Consider the following 18,602-nt stretch of genomic DNA (forward strand, 5'->3'; position numbering starts at 1 on the left):
CGGGCCGTTCCAATACCAGAACGGGCCGTTCCAAACAAGTCAAATTTGGAACGGGCCGTTTTGGAAAGGAAAAATATGTGTTAATTTCTACTCTGGAACAGGCCGTTCCGTTTTCAGAACGGGTCGTTCCAGTGTGCATAATTTGAACATAACGTTCGGATCCAGAACGGGCCGTTCCGGCCCACATCTGATGCCTATAAATTGAAGCCTCAGGCACAGTTCTCAGGGCGGCCAGAGAAATTTCGAATAAGACTCCTTTGAGCATGAAAACTCTCTATCTCTCTCCCTTCTATTGTATTTCCTGAGATTTGTGTCGCATCTCTATCTTCTCTCTCCCTCCTATTGTATTTCTTGAGATCTGTGAGGCATATTGTAGTGTGAAAGGTCGCCACAAAGCACCTTCTCCATATTTGAAGATTCAATAAAGCTCGTTCAAGAGGTATTTCAGTCAATCTTTTTCTCTCTCTTTTATTTTTCATCTTTATCTCTTTTTTTGTTATAACAAACTTCATAATGTAGATATTTTAGGGTTAATCGTTTAATTTATATTTTAAATATGTAAATAAATATTAATAAAGGGGATTCAATATTTAATTTATTAATTCTTATCATATTAACTTCATCATAGGGTACCGATTGAGGGCGTTGTAGGGGTGCTTAATACCTTCCCTACACGTAACCGACCCCCGAACCCAATTCTGGTTATCAAGGCCATTATTGGATCTTTAAAAACCTTTTCTTTTTTCAATATTTTGAGTAAAATATTGGTGGCGACTCCATGAACCTATTTTCAAAATCATTAATTAAGGATTAGTCTGGCGTCCGGACATTCCTTAATTAATGAGACTTTTAAAAGGATGTCTAAACCATAAGTCGTAAGATCAAAAATTTTCGGGTTGCGACAGTTCTTCATTTCTGTCAAACTTCCAAAGCTCATCAAACTTTCAAACTTTCACCTAAAATATTGTTGTGGAAATAAAACAATCACAGGTCTGCCTTTATTGGTAGAATGATATGTTTTACACATAATGTTTGTTTACTTAAAATGTAATTCAATATCTACGTATAATGTTACTAACTAATTTGTTCATAATTGCAAAAAATTGAGAACATAATTTCATCATTCTGTCATTCAATGCCAGAACCCAACCCTGTAATTGTTCAAATTCTTGAACAAATTGGTTTTGCTGGGGTTGGAAAACTAAGGCATCATAAGGTCGATCATGCACCGGTGACCATTTTGGTCGAGAGGTGGAGACCTGAAACTCACACCTTTCATTTTCCAACAGGAGAGTGCACCATAACACTAGAGGATATTGCATTTCAAACCGACCTAAGAGTTAATGGACTCCCTATCATTGCTCCAACAATGTTTGACTGAGAGGACATGTGTGATACTTATCTCAACATTATTCCAATGAAGGGAAAGTCACTTGTTGGCTCTATAGTGAAACTAAATGGCTAAGAGACAACATGTTGCCATTACTAGAAGAACCACCAGAGGAACAAGTTCACGCGCATGTTAAGACATATGTATTAGGTTTGATTGGAGGTGTTTTGATGCTTGACAAAACAGACAACAAAGTTCATCTTATGTATTTATATTATACATTATTAAAATTATAACTTATTAAAATTCTAACTTATTAGTATTATAACTTATTAATATTACAAATTATTAACATTATTAATTTTTACAATTATAAATTATTTTATATACAAATTTATATAATAAAATAGATTTTACGTAAATAAATATCTAAATATAATATTACTAATTAAAATTATAAATTATTAAAATTATAATTTACTGAGATTATAACTTATTCAAATCATAAATTATTAAAGTTATAAATTATTAATATATAAACATAATATTATTTATTATATTTAATAAGTTATACATTTATTAAAATTATAAATTATTAATATTATAAAATTATTATTATTATTATATATGAACAATAAAATCTTCTATACCATTAATTTTTAAAAAAAATTAAATTATTTAAGTAAAAAAATACAATTTATATTTAAGTGTGATACTGTCACTACAATTTATAATGTTGCGTTTTGGATGAAGCTGTCACTGAACAGGACTGACGAAGAAGTTCTTTTCCTTACATTTTCTGGGAAAATATTTGCTTACAGCATCTCCAATGGTTCCTGTGCCACATTATTGTCACATCAGCTCTGACTCATTTTATGGGTTGTTTAAAAGACTTTGCTTACATTTTCTGTCTGTATTCAAGTATTCCTCATTGAACTTCTCGAAAATCACAAAGATACGAAAGGTTCGGTTTCGTTAGGTAAATGTGAAATTGAATTTGAGAACCGCTTTCCAACGCCATGACTGGACCGTGGAACCGCATTTCCCTTTTCATCTTCCACGCTTTTCAGTTTTCCCCCACAAATTCCCCATCACATGAATTAAAACCTTATATACGTTTTTCTAACTATTATTATATTACTATATAAAAAGTAAAATTAAAAAACTTTCATTGTTTCCATGGTATATACATTGTTCAATCCTACGTGTGTTTTATTTATCTCATAAAATAGTTTTAAATTATGATTATTGGAAGTGAAATAATTTGTATTTTTCTTCTTAAATAATATTAAGTCTCTTCTTTAAAAAATTATTTTAGATAAATATATTAATTATCGTTATTATTGTGAAGTAATTTATATTTACAAAATATATCATATAATTTCATTTTATTTAACACACTATGTACTATTTAAATACACTTAAATATATCTACAATTTCATCATATTTATGAATATTTAAATCGTCAAAAGTTTGACATTTATGGTTATCAAGATAATAATTAGATTGATAGATATTTAATTGTTTATAAAATGTTATAAAATAGTGTAATTTTATTAAGTTTGATAGTTAATGTGAGTTGATTGAGTTTCTATGTATAACACCCTTCCATTGTAAGTTTGTAACCTTTTGGAGCACTTCATCAAAATGCTCGGTCCTTAATAATTAGTAGTTAGAAGCCTTAATCACAGGAGTGGGAAGCTGTCCCAGTTTTAATTATACAAAATTAAGGGCAACAGAATCAAGAAGATGTAGCATCCATCGTATGGACCACCTATGTATTGGTCTTCATTGGATGCTTTGCTCAACCAAAACATTTTCTCAACACATGATTATGAATATTACCGGTGAGGTGACATATAACGTTTGATCAGATATAATAACATATGTTTTTGGAATAAATACACCGATGTGTAAGCAAGAAGCTAGTATTTGTTTTTAGTAAGAGTTATAAAATGAGAAGGCATTTCTAAGATTATCGAATATGTAACCAATAACATATCAAAGTTGATGGAGGAAGCGAATATATTTTTTTATATATATGAAAATTGGACACAATATTAATAAGGGAGTTTTATTACAACACTCATGCATTATGTTCAACTAACTTATTTAGATCTCTCTATGCATGAAGCTAATATAATATATATAATACATTAACACAGTGAATTTTAACCACACTCAAATGGATAATTATCTTTACAAGTGATAAGAATTTATCAAGGTCTAATATTTTTAAATATTCTTTTTAATCAATGAAAAATTCAATGACTAAAAAAAGATGTACAAAAGTTAAAATAATAATTTGTAGAGCTCGGTGAATCAACACCAAATATTATCGATGCTATAGTGAGTTGAATTTTATTTGGGTCATTTACTTAGTTTTTAGGCTTGAAAGTTACTTAAACTCATTTTCTCAATTTTTGATATAATTTTTTTTGTATTTTATTTAATTAAATAAGATCATATGACTTTTCATATTTCCTAGACTAGTTTTTAGTGATTTTAGGATAAAAATAAATGATAGTGGAAATTTATGTTCTAGTGGAGTTTTAGTGAAAAGTTAATACTTGTAAATGAGATATTGTTTATTTTAGCCTATAAATAAGAGTCTCTTAAAAGCATGCAAGACTATGAAGATTAACCTAATTGTGAGTTTCTTATTGTGAACTTTTTTTTTGTCTTAGATAAGAACTTGTATAGTGTTGGTTTTACTAGCTGATTGTGATTAAGGTCACACTTTTTTGATAACATTAGTTCTACTGACGGGTCGTGGTTAAGGTAAAGTTTCTCTTTGTTCCTTTACCTATTTTCAAGACGATCTTATCTTATAAATAAATCGTAGCAACAAGAAATTTGCATCATGTAAAGTCGTTGTTTAAGTTATTGTAATTATAGTTAGCCAAGCAATAACCTCAAGGTTCATACTAAGGGAGTCTTTGTTAAATTAGGTTGTCTAAAAGAGTTTATAGTGATGATCTAGTCAATGCATTGGCCTACATAACCATTGTCCATTTTCACACTATGTGAGCAACCTTTTATATTGTCTACATAATTGGTTTTAGATCATCAACACTTGTCTTAGACTCACAAGTTGTCATCAAAACACTACATCTCAATCATGGTAGTCGTTGTGAGCACCATCAAGCCATGATAACATTGAAAACCAACAAACAAAAAATAGAAATTGAAGAAAGGAAAAGAAGGAGAAGGAGGTGTTAGTGGTAGTGATCACCATTTATGCGCCACCGCCATCTTTAATGACCTATTATTATGTGTCATCACTATCCTATTGTCGCCATAAACCACTAATCCATTGCCTAGACTATACAACCATCAAAAAACACATAGTTAGAGTAAAGAAAATAGGAGGAAAATTGGAGGGATAAGGATATGAAGAGGAAAGGTTGTTAATAAAAAAGTTTTCAAGCAACAATTTTGTCATTGCTTACTAGTGAGTGATGTTTCAAATCATTGAATTCCAAAAAGAGGTAGGATAAAATGTAATACCCTTTAGATTCAATGTCTAAATGATTGCATTTCACTATATTTCACTCAATGACACTTTACTCAATTTGTTGTTGGTCATAACTCTTAATCAATCGAAACCTTTTGTGAGTGATTTTTGATCACTTTTACTAATGATTGATGTTCAAATCATTAAACTTCAGGTAGAGGTAAGAAAATATAATACTCCTTTGATTCAGTGTTTCAACAATTGCACCATGCGATACTTTACTTGATGACACTTTACTAAACTCTTTGTTAGTCATAATCATTCACTAGTTAAGACCCTTTATGTGTATTTCTTTATGAGATGTCCAACCATTTTTACTAGTGATTGTTGTTCAAATCATTAAATTTCAAGCAATGGTAGAAGAAAATGAAATGCTCCCTTAAATTCAATGTTTTAATGATTTCACTTCATGATATTTTACTCGACATTACTTCATTCAACTCCTTGTTGGTTAGAATCCTATATAGATCAAAATCTTCCATAAATATCCCTTTTCGATATGTATGGTTAATTTTAACATTTACAAATGTCCTACAAATCAACACAATTTTTTTTATACCACTTTTAAATTTAATTAGAATGTATGATAATGTACATATTTTTCACACTATTATAAAATCATGAATTGTTATGTTTAAAAAACTTAATCACTTTAAAGTTTACATCTAGAATACTTTCTAATTACTTAACAATTCACAAATTTTACATTAACGAGGTATCAAAAATACACTTTTTTTCAATATTTTTTTTCTTATTTTTCAAAGGAAGTGCAAAAAAATATGATCTTGTATAAGCTTGTATATATAGAAGCGAAGTGCACAGAATGATGTAAACTTTGCTTGAAAGCTTAGGGAATTGCTCTCGGAAGTGGGGGCAAGTAATTGAGATATTTTTTTCTCTCTCAATTTTAAGAATCAATATCACACTCAACAAACTGTTTAGAAACTACATAGGCACATCATCATGTTGGTTGATTAATGTATGTATGTGGTGGGGGAATTCCCTTGGCACATTTTCTTCTTGTTAAGCTAAGTCTATTTTTGGTTAGTTTCTTTGACTCATATGTAGCTAATAGCTAATACCTAGTTTATTAGTGGATTCAGTTATAGAGCAAGGCTCTCTTGTGTCCCACAAATCTCTGGTTGGTTGCCTTCAATGTGGTGTTTTCACCTGCCAAAGACTGATTTGGCTTTTTTGGACCCACCAAATGAACCACTCTTGTTATGTGTAATACACACTACTTGTTTTATCTTCACTTAATAATTTAAGGTCATGATCAGCCATAGTTGAAGTGAAAAGCCAAAAACGGATTGAGTTGGTTTAAATTTGGAAGCAAGAAAACAAGTACAAGCTAATTAATTTGAAATTAAAGTAAACACTAAAAGCCTAGTTTATCTTAGTCACTGCACTAAGTACACTCAATTCTTTCTTTGGATTCACTCTATATTAGCTTCTTTAAAATGACAAAATTACCCCCAATAATTCGTGCAAATGAAAAACCTACAACCCATTTCTACATTGACATGTACGGTAAAATGTATGCAAGAATCCATTGTTAAAAATGAAATCCCAAAAGGGATGTGGTCAATATGTAATATCTTCCATCTATTTTTTTTTTTAATACAAGCAGAAATTTATCCACACTTTATTTTAGATGCATTATTTGATTAAAGAATACAAATGGGATGTTTCGTTTTCTTCTCTGTCACACATGCACGAGTGTTCTTCATAGGATTTGGGTCTAATACCCTCAAACAAAATAATTGATCAACAAAGCCCAACATGGAAAACCTTTGGTGGCACACCAAACTCAATACAATCGCAAATCATTCGATCACAAAATTCACTCTTGGAGATATTTTTCACACATCACCTAAGAAATACTACCACATATAAGTGGATATGAAAAAATTTATCTAGACAGACTCTATATAAATATTAACTTGAGTGTTAGAATTCTTACAGATATATCACCAAAATCTGACTACCTAAATAGATTTGGATATTCCTCCTTTCTGAACTGATCCTGAACATGTATATACTTAATTAGTAGCTCCAATACATAAAGTCATATAAACTTGATCATTATGTACCCTGGTCAGCTAAAAAAATGTTGTTTACCATAACTAAAACTGAAAATATAAATGATAAGAGAACTAAAAGTATATATATCCTTTCTCAAAAAGTTAAAGATGGATAAGTATATCTCTATATCTTTTTTGGTCAAAGATGAATGAATATTCAGATGTAGAAAATTTACATGTACCTCTCTTGACTCACTTGTGGACCTCACTGTAGGCTCCAAGGAAACTGTTGATTTGTAAATCTTAATTCTTAGCCCATCACCAAAACCAGTACGAAGCCCATGTTTGTGTAAAAGTTGGTTTGGCCTATTAGTGCATCTTTGAAGCATAGGCTCAGCAACATTTTTTAGCTATATAATCAAATTTAGTACTAACGGGTTTAGAACACTAACACTCATTAGTGGCGGATGTAAAACCCTAAATAAGTAGAGGCAATTCTTTTTAAAATTTAAAATTAATAATAATCATCATATATTTACAAAGAAGAAAACATAAATGTCAAAAATAATCATCATTGAATCCAATATATAAAATTAGGGATGCAAAAAATACAATATTTATAATGTATATATACACTAATAATTTAATTAAAGCAAATGATTGCATTTGCTCACCCTCACTAACTATAAGTCTATCATTGCTTACACTCTACTTAACCAATTGAGTTATATCCCATTAGTATTGGCTCAACAAATTTGGTTTATTTGAAATTTACATCATTTAGTTGATGAAAAACATAAAAATGATCATAAAAAATAACATTTTTTTTTTCTAATGTAGTAAATACTATCCATACTCCCCCTCCTACATATGTTTCACACTCCCTCCTACCTCTTGCTTACGTTCCACACTTCCCTGTTTTGGTTTTAAGTGCAACACTTTTGGGAACACTATTCACTCTTTGTATTATGTTTTGAAAAATACTTTTTGAAATTGAAAAAAAAAAAAATAGAATTCACGACCTACCTCATTAAGCAATATGGATATTGAAGGATACGATGAAATTAAATGCAACACGCAACGTTAACATTGAGGCATATGCTAAAATTATGTATAACACAATATTGAGAATGGAGTATTTTCTTGTAAAAATTTAATGTAGTAATATAAATGGACGAAATTAAATTGAAATCCTTTAATAGATAAAGAATCAAAGAGTGAAATTAAAAATAGATAAAGGTTTAGAGAATAATGAAGTATAAAAAATAGGATTTATATATTTTTATATAAAGGGTAATATTATTGATATAAAAGGTATTTACAATAATAAAGATTAATATAAAAAAAAAAAAAAAGAGAGAGGAAAGAGTGTGTATTTCGCAAACAAGGTAGTGTAAATAGCAAAATCCATGTCTTCATTTTCAAGTTTTTAAATCTAAGCCCATTTGAAAATACCATTGTAAAGCCCATATATTTTTGTGCAAGAGTTGGTTATTTCAAGTTAGTGCACTACCTCTGTGAATATCGTTATTCTTTGAAATTATATACCTTATGATTTAATCAATAAAATCTTCAAAAAAAAAATCACAAAAATTGAGAGAACACTTTTCTTTTCCTAACGTAGTAAAATTTAACTTTGTTATCCGTATAGTAATTATTGCCGGGTCCTCTAGGAATTTTAAATGAAGCACATTTCAAAAGCATGAAGCACATTTCATAAACGATGGCGATAGAAAGATCGATGTTGGGCACAATGCATGAAACACAACATGCTTTAAAAATGTATTAATTTGACCACTTAAAAGTTGTTTTCGTCGTTTTCCATGCTCTTGCACTTATATCATGGTCTTGAGCACAATATTTCTTCTTTATTCATGTTGCCCTCAACGTTTTGTAGACTATTGCATTAAAAGTTCAGAGCTTTTGTTTTAGAAACCGGTTACAAATTATATCAAAAGCATTTTAAATAAGAGAATATATTGGTTGTGTTACGGGTATTTTTAACTTACTAAACTAGAGATTAATATCTCTCGTAATACTATGATTATCATTAATTTAAAAAATGTTCACACAATTACAATAGAGATTGAACATAGATTCTCTTATAGATCATCATTATAATATGTGAGTTTAGTGTGTTTAATTACTATATATATATTAATCCATCAAGTTACAAGAGAATATATATAGAAGGGATTGATAGTGCCAAGTCCTTTAATTTGGTCTTTTAATTATGATGGTAAAGATAATGCACAACTAAATAACAAAGTGAATAGGGCCGAGTAAATTGTATATTTCTACTTTCTTTCGTTATCGTTGAGTTTTCTATGAACATAACGTTCGGGGACCAGAAAAGCAATACAGTAGCAACGAATGGAAAGTAATGAATAATTTGTCATGGAACTTGCATTAATGGTGCATGGTCCCTCTTCTTTGATTTGATCAGAATTGCTTTATTTGTAATTTGTTTTAGATACTCTTTATTTGTAATTTTATACATGCATTTTTTAATTAACACACGATTCATGTGAAACATACATTAGAATATCTCTAGGATAGAAAACAGAGGTTAGTTTGCAAAAAAATAAATAAATTTTAATTTGTTGAATTTACGTCTGTCTTAACAAGCTAAAACAATAAAACACAACAAAATTATAAAACTAAATCACATAAGTACAAGTTACACTTTAGGAAGTATTTTGAAGGTTTTTTTTTTTTTTTTTTTTTACATAAACATTTTGATGTTTATTCCTAATTAGCCACCTTAATGACATTAACTTGAAGTTTATCACATTTTTTATATATTATATATGTGCATATAAATAGGTCAACTTATTAGATTTAGTAGTTATCATGGAGTGTCACTCCTATCTACAACTTTAAGCATTAAAAAAAATAAAAAATTAAGGCTTAACCATTTTATCCAGCAAATCTTTTAAAAAAATAAAACTGAAGTTTAGTCTAGCTAATAGAAAAACTAAATCTCTAAGACAGGAGAAATACAAATAAACAAAAACCAAAAGTAAAGACGTTAATAAAAAAAATTCAAGTATCAAATTGACTAGAAATTAAATAAGTAAAAAATATATGAGTGGAAAGTAACACTCACTTTAATTATAAGTCAGTTTTGTAGAGTTGAGTTAGACTCTAATCTATTATTCTAAGATGATATTAAAGCTATCATAGATCCTTAAAAATGGCCACATATTCTAGATTATTAAAAAGAATCATCTACCATTTATCCACGTAAATAATACTGAACATAAGAGATGTATTAAAAAAAATCCAACTAAAGATTAAACAATTAAATAGAGATATACAAGTCTCGTATTGATCGGTCTAAAATATTTAGACTATTTGAACAATATAACACCTTGCAAATTTAAATACTAACTAGTTTGTCCCTACTTTCTTATTAAACATTTGTTCCACAATTTAACACTCAATATATAAATATATCTTCATAAACAAATAAGAATATAAGAAAATTGAAAATAATTATTAAATAAAAAAGTAGACTCACATTGATATTCAATGGATTTCACTTAAATTTAAAATCAATAATAATAAAGAGTATTGTTAGCCTTTATGCATTCATTTTTTTTCTTCACTAATATGTGCCAACAATTAGTGTTTGAATTATGTGAATGAATATTTGAACACATATGATGTAATGTCTATTAATCTATAACTATTAATAAAAAGAATTAGTTGTTTTGATGTCTATTTTTTTTTACTATTTTTTTTTCTTTAACTAATATTTACAACCACACTCTACTATTTTATAAACTCTTATTTTTATCACTTTTTTACTTTTTAAAACAATAACGAGGCACATAACCCCAAGCGTGTGGTTCAGCGGTAGGGGTTGATCCATGCTTAAGCAATGTTAGGGGGTTCGAATCATGCATTGTGTATGCAGTCGCGTTAAATCTTGGGGCTAGCTATCCCACCCTTTGAGGTGCCTCTAACATAGCGAGGAGATTAGTCACTGCTATCGGCCCTAGATACTCCAGAAATGAAAAAAAAAAAAAAACAGGCACATAATTTCCTAGTCATTATCATTACTCTAGCTATCTCAAATTATTGTCACTTTTGGCATTTCGGTTTGTTACAAAAAAAACTAGTTATTTTAATACATTTAAGAGAGTAATTATTTTTAAAAAATTATCATTATTTATTGACATCTGAATTAAAATTTTAATTTATTTATAATTATAATTTATCTCTTTATTTAATAAAATACACACACATATATTGCTGTATTTATAAATTATAATATGCATGAAAATAAATAAAATGATTTATTTCATATATTATTAGTTTATTTATTTATATAAATCTAATAGATCCCTTGAACTTACATATAATATTAACAAATAATATATAAAAATAACTTGAATACTTGACAAATAAGTATATGTGTTTCTATATTATTAGATAATAGGTGAAAAGATATGGAAACATGAAAACATACGCAAAAGGAAAAACCAATAAAAGAAGTCAGTTAAAATATAATATTAAAATGGCTTAAATATGTTTAAACTACCTCGAATTAGCTCGATTTTTAGATTAATACTTTTTAAATTTTTTTTTGTTAAAGTTACCTGACAATTTTTTTTCAATTTAGTACCTGACGTTAGTTTCCTCTGTTAAATGATGACGTGACAAACAGATTGTCACGTCATCACCCAATAGTGTCTGCCACGTCATTCAAGGGACTGCCACATGGACATGGTGATGACGTGGCAAACACTGTTGGGTGATGACGTGACAATCCATCTGCCACGTCATCACTTGATAGAGGGGGACTAACGTCAAATACTAAATTGAAGAAAAGAAAATTAGTCAGGTATTTAAAACAAAAGTTAATAAATTAATAGGTAGTAATCTGAAAATCGACCTAATTGGAGGTAGTAATATGAAAAACCGACTTAATTGAAGGTAGTAATCTGAAAATTGACTTAATTGAAGGTAGTAATCTGAAAATTGTCATTGAAGGACAACCTATTTTGAGGCCCTCATATTTCGATTGCATAAATTACACTGAGTGAAAGGAGCGTATGCGAATATTCATACAATCCATCGACTTCAAACTTTGGTTTGTCATAGAAAATGGACCAAAAATTCCAACAAAGATAGTGGACAATGAAGAAGCGGAGAAAAGTGAAGATTAATAAGATGAAGAAGACATAAAACACCTGTAACTAGAAACAAAAGCAACAAATGCACATAAATTAGCTTCTCATTGATCATGTATGGAAACTATTGCACTTGATTATAAAAAAAGAAAATTATGGAATTATATAAAAACTCAGTATATATATAATATATATGTGTGTAATATTTATATTTACTAATAATAAGTTTTTAAAATAAAAATTTAATTTCAAATCTTATAAGTTTTACTTGTAAGATAGGAAAGCTAATGCCACAAATATTCAGATTACTATCTTCAAATAAGACAGTTTTCAGATTACTACCTTCAAATTAGGTTGATTTTTTAGATTACTACCTTCAAATAAGGCAGTTTTCAGATTACTACCTTCAATTAGGTCGGTTTTTCAGATTATTACCTCCAATTAGGTCGATTTTCAGATTACTACCTATTAATTTATTATTTTTTGTTTTAAATACCTGATTAATTTTTTTTTTAATTTAGTTCCTGACGTTGGTTCCTCTCTATCAAGTGATGACGTGGCAGATGGACTGCCACGCCATCACCCAATAGTGTTTGCCATGTCATCACCATGTCCATGTGGCAGTCCCTTGAATGACGTGGCAGACACTGTTGGGTGATGACATGGCAGTCTATTTGCTACGTCATCATTTAATAGAAAAAACTAACGTCAGGTACTAAATTAAAAAAATATATTTGTCAAGTAATTTTAACAAAAAAAAATAAAAAATAAAAATCTAAAATCGAGCTAATTTGACATAGTTTAAACATATTTAAGCCTATTAAAATTTTAATTTATTGTCAAATATTGAGAGATGCACTTAAGAATTAAGATACTACAAATAGAAAAGAAGGAAACAGATTTGGAAGAATACATGGGCGTATATATATATATATATATATATATATATATATATATATATATATATATATATATATATATATATCGGTTTTGCGCTTGCAGCTCCACGTACTCAGCATTTGTCAAGCACCTCTGTTTCCTCTGTCTCTCTCTTTTGCTCCCTCTCAATTCTCAACCATGATTGTAATGTCTGAGAAACCCCTTCAAGGAGTTTCTCCACAGATTACAGACACCACCTTTTCTCCATCATCTAAAAGGTACTCAAACTTGTACCTCACTAGTTTCTCTGTTTCTCTTTACACTTTGCAAATCATGTTTTAGTTCGCAAACAAAATTGATGTGAAACAAAAGGTTCCACCCCGTGAATAGATTGTCCACAACCTTCAATCTTGCTCCACCCAATGAGCTTCCAAGGAGAAAAACGCCACCTTTTATAAACTGTACATTTTTTTTCTTCTTCTAAGGTCTCATAATTATATTCCCAATCCCACATACACGGTAATTTCGTTTAGGATATTGTAATTGTTACTGATTTGAAGGATTTTCATACTAGGTCCCCACAAACTCACGATAAAAACTAATCTTGTTTACAATACTGTAATACCTGATAGTCCAAAGTGTTTTTATATACGTCCCTTAATATGAAATTAATTATATAGGCACATAATTATACACTACAAGATATTTTTCTTGTTATTGAAGGTATGTTATTATTATAGGTTGGAAGGAAAAGTTGCTATTGTAACTGGGGGTGCGAGGGGCATAGGAGAAGCAACGGTGAGAGTTTTTGTGAAGCATGGTGCAAAGGTGGTGATTGGTGATGTAGAAGATTCAGCAGGTGCCAGGCTTGCGGAGACACTATCTCCTTCAGCCACCTACGTCCACTGTGATGTGAGCTTGGAGAAAGAAGTTGAGAATCTGGTCAGTTCCACAATCTCTCGCTATGGACACCTTGACATCATGTTCAACAATGCTGGTGTTCTAGGGAACCAGTCCAAGAACAAGAGCATTGTGAACTTCGACCCTGAGGAGTTCGACCTAGTGATGCGTGTGAATGTGAAGGGTGTGGCTTTGGGAACCAAGCACGCTGCAAGGGCCATGATCCCTAGAGGAGTAGGGTGCATCATCTCAACCTGTAGTGTTGCTGGGGTCATGGGGGGGCTTGGTCCACATGCTTACACAGCCTCAAAACATGCCATAGTGGGGCTTACTAAGAACACTGCTTGTGAGTTGGGGAGGTTTGGGATTAGGGTGAATTGCATTTCACCGTTTGGGGTGGCCACTTCCATGCTTGTGAATGCATGGAGGCCTTGTGATGAAGAGGGTCAATGTGATGATGCAGATTTTGGGGTGGAGAAGGTTGAGGAGTTTGTTAGAGGGCTTGGCAACTTGAGAGGCACAACTTTGAGACCTTTGGACATTGCTGAGGCTGCACTTTATCTTGCTAGTGATGAATCTAAGTATGTTAGTGGACATAACCTTGTTGTGGATGGTGGAGTCACTTCCTCAAGAAATTGTATTGGACTCTAATTAACTTAATTTCTTGGTATTCATTCATGTTCTGATGTGTTGCTTGTTTTACTTGGTAGTTCGTAGTTATCAGCGTAGGATCAGGCACTTGTGTCAAGCTTGTATAATGATTTTCTATCCATATATAATTGCAGTTTTAGCCTGTTATCTAATTACAAACCTTCATATGTGATATGGTATTGCCTTTTATTATAAGCTATATCAATGATAATTTCTTATTTTTTACTGGTTGATATATAATTTTTTTTACAATAATAATAGATAGAAATTAAACTCACTCCTGAAAACTTACGCGTCAGTCATACCATAAGTTTGGAGTAATAATGGGGTGAAATGTGAAGACAAAAGATCTATGAGAAGGGAGAAATATAGACCTATACTTCTGAATTATGATGAATTGTAATTGCTGTATTACTGGTGTTGGATTTGTTTATTAAGTTTTTTAAGCTAATAGTAACATATATTGGGTAGAGTTGTGGGATACTGCCTGGTTGACTCGTAGGGAAAATTACAATTTTATTGGTTGAATCTTGATATATATGGTTTGGTTTGTACGTTTCCCCGTGGAAAAGTGCATTAATTTTTTTCTACGAAAATAATTTATACCGATTTTAAATTGACAATTTAAGACTACTTTATTCTTATCGAATATAATTTCAACTTACCAAAATCCAATATGAAAAAGTGTATTTGACTGTACTAATGGTAGCTTAGATAATGTAAGATACTATATATGGCAATGCAATCCCATTAATTTGATCAATAGCATGAATATTTAGGATTCCTAGGTGAAGTCAAGGATTTGAACTCAAATCGGTCTCCGAAGGTTGGATCCTTGTCATCATCACCTTCAAAGCTGCATGGTCTCTGCGTGGGTGTTTTGGATTCATTTTTATTTTATAAAGTAATTTTTTTTTTACTCAAACATAAAATAAAAATATTATGTCTTTTCTAATTATATAAGAATATAAATTTATTTATATACAATAAATGTTGATGGTTAGGATTAGAAATAAGTTATAAGTAGGTTAAGTGAGACAACTCAGAGTATGTTTGAATACACATTTTCTTAAGTTAAACGATGTTTAAACGTTTTTAACGTCAAACCAAACACACATTTAGTGTGATAACTTGATGTGCCAACACATGCATTGTCCCACCTTCAATCCATTGAGTTGGTGGATTAGGTGAGACTAGTTAGGATTGGTTGGTGGGTTTAAAGTCAGACCTAAATATATAACACATATGTACGATCACCGCATGATTAAAAGAGACTAAAAAATTTAAAAATAAAATAAAATCATAATTTCTTACATATTTATTTTTATATATCAAAATATAAAAATGTAGTGATTATAAAGTCCTATAATTTTTTTAGTAGTTTTTTTTCTTATGTATTGCATTCATAAAATGCTAAAATATGTTTTTGGTCCTTCTAAAACTTTTTTCAAGTTTAATTTTAGTCTTTTATATATATATTTTTTTTCTTCATATTTTAGATGTTCTAATTTAGGATTTACTACTTTTAGTCTCTTAAAGCTTATAACACTTTATAATAAATGATAATATAGAACTAAATTAATGAAAGTTTAGTACTTAACATTATATTATTTATTTAATTAATTTTTATTAAATCATGGGTCCATTTTTGTGTTATATACAAATGCTTACATTTTGGTATATTTATATATAAAGACACGTACCAATAAGTTATTAATATGAGTAATATTGAACTTGATATTCTTAAATAAGAGTTCTGATTTAAGTCTTATGGAAGAAAAAATATTAGAAAAAAAGATTTAACTAAAAATGACTAGTTAATTTTTTTTTATAACAAAATTTAATCATCAACAAAATCAATCTCTTTAAACAAGAGTTATAATTCAAGTCTTGTAGAGGAAAAAATATTATAAAAAAAGATCTCACTAAAAATAATCAGTTAATTTTTTTAACAAAAATTAATCATCAATGAAATCAATGAATATTTTATTTGAATAATATGATTATTAATATATATATATATATATATATATATATATGGGTTCATATTTATTGGTTACCTATTTTCAAGATCGACCTAATTTAAGTGTAGGTTGAAATTACGTGAACCATCTCACTAATTTTGCCGGATCAGACAAATTAACCCGTCACCTTCATCTCACTTTACAACCCTTAATAATTCATATAAATCATATTAGACTTTTAAAATGAGAAAAAAATATTCATACTAATTTGGGTTGTTTCGAAAAAACAAAGAACTAGATGAAAAAGAAAAGGACGTCACCAATATGGGTGTGGTTAACGGGGCATCTTAATTTGTTTTCATTAGTAAGTGGATATTATGAGTAGTGTTGGCTTAATTAAAAATTGAACTAAACGTTTGAACATATGAAGCATTAATTGGGTGGCCACCCACTATAGTTTCCGGATCATGCCCTAATTGATTTTGAATGATCCGAGATTTTGAGAGGGTGATTATAGTAACATGCATAATTTCGGAGATTCATTAATTTATACATAACCGTCCAATGTGTACTTTATAAAGTACAATCAAGACGATGGAAATGCTTAGTTTTTCTTATTAACAATGATCTAACAACATTATCTTTAAAAGCACTTGACATTTTAAACATAAGTGAAGACCCAAATTGGGTCTGGTGTAAGCTGTCAGGGTCATGACCTACACCTTTATTTGAGGGTTGTGTGGTTGGTTGACCTTATGAATCCCATTGTGTGGGAATCAAACACAAAACTGATTATTTGAAAATGAGATACGACAGCCAGGAAAAGCATGGACAAGTATGCAGGACGCAGGGGATTGTGGTGTTTTAAAAATTGTGAAGCACAAGATCATGTTCAAGATAATTATGATCCATATCTTGTTTTGGTTTTTGGACCCCGTTGCCGACGCACTAACTATCACTCCAAAAGCTACCAAATTATGTTAGTTTAGTGTACAATGTTAATCAGAAGTGTTTATTTGGTATAATAGCCTCAATTATATTTTCAGCATTAACTTTTGTCTATTTAACATGAATCATTTATCGAAAATAATTATGTTCGAATCAAGTATATGATTATTATTAGATGAAAAAGTCATCTCTTTAAGTATTTAATACAACATGTATACTTAAAAATTTGAATTCAAAATCATTAGTTTACTTAGAACGTACGAGTTGATGAATGAAATATTTTTAGCTGTATTCTGTTGTTGTCAATCGTTTATTGGTTATTAATTTTATAATATACGCTAAATGTCAATTTTTTTTAATAGAGATTCTTAGTTAGTTTTAAATGAAATGAACATATTAAGTAGTACTATTTAAAATTTTACTTTTTTTAGTGAGGTTTAGAGATTCTTAGTTAGTTTTAAATGAATGTCTTATTAAGTAGTACTATTTAAAATTTTACTTTTTTTTAGTGAGTTTTAGAGATTCTTAGTTAGTTTTAAATGAAATGAATGTCTTATTAAGTAGTACTATTTAAAATTTTACTTTTTTTTTTAGTGAGGTTTATTTAAATTATATCTTACTTTTTACTATAATATAGACAAAATAGACCCATATTTTATGGGTATATACAAAAATATCTTTATGCGAAATAAATACGGATACGGAATGGGTATAGACCTGCAAAATTTAATAGATGCGGGTGTGGACACGAGTACTATGATATCCGACCCGCTCCATCTTGCAATTATATATATATATATATATATATATATATATATATATATAATTACTTAATAACAATAATTTATTTATATATAAATATATACAAATATATATAAATTAATATAATAATATTATTATTATTTTCGATCCAATATACAAGTTGAAGTTGTTGAAGTATTTTTTTTAAGCTTTATATGGTAGTTAATCTTTAATTAAAATTAATAATATCAAGAAATTATGCTACTCATTCTTTAAAGAGTACCAAAATAAAGCTTGGAAATAATGAAAAGTTTAACTTCATGAATAAGTGTCAACGAATCAAACTTAAATAATTTAAATATTAACAATTGTTTTACTGATTATGACTCATTTGTGAATGATACAATTGAATATAAATAAAGTCTAAAATGGAGTTTTACTTGAAAGAAAAAGTTGTCTATGAGTGTTATTGTTGACATTCTTGGACGGTAAAAAACAAATGGGTC

At 29.4% G+C, this 18,602-nt stretch overlaps 1 protein-coding gene across 1 annotated transcript; it reads left to right on the forward strand.

Moving 5' to 3' along the window:
- Positions 1-13,024: 13,024 nt before the first annotated feature.
- On the forward strand, positions 13,025-14,618 carry LOC109814865 (short-chain dehydrogenase reductase 2a). The gene is made up of 2 exons (XM_020379381.3): positions 13,025-13,170; positions 13,633-14,618. Exons 1-2 carry the CDS (start codon positions 13,091-13,093, stop codon positions 14,441-14,443), a joined length of 891 nt encoding a protein of 296 aa, XP_020234970.2. The 5' UTR covers positions 13,025-13,090; the 3' UTR covers positions 14,444-14,618.
- Positions 14,619-18,602: the final 3,984 nt, after the last annotated feature.

The sequence above is a fragment of the Cajanus cajan genome, chromosome 4 (genome assembly GCF_000230855.2).
Source record: "Cajanus cajan strain Asha chromosome 4, NIPB_CcT2T_4, whole genome shotgun sequence".
Lineage (NCBI taxonomy): Eukaryota > Viridiplantae > Streptophyta > Magnoliopsida > Fabales > Fabaceae > Cajanus > Cajanus cajan.

Excerpts from the sequence above, each read along its gene's own strand:
- LOC109814865 (XM_020379381.3), top strand. The coding sequence starts at position 13,091 with ATGATTGTAATGTCTGAGAAACCCCTTCAAGGAGTTTCTCCACAGATT. Across the intron at positions 13,171-13,632 it reads TTTTCTCCATCATCTAAAAG|GTTGGAAGGAAAAGTTGCTA; the intron begins GTACTCAAACTT and ends TTATTATTATAG.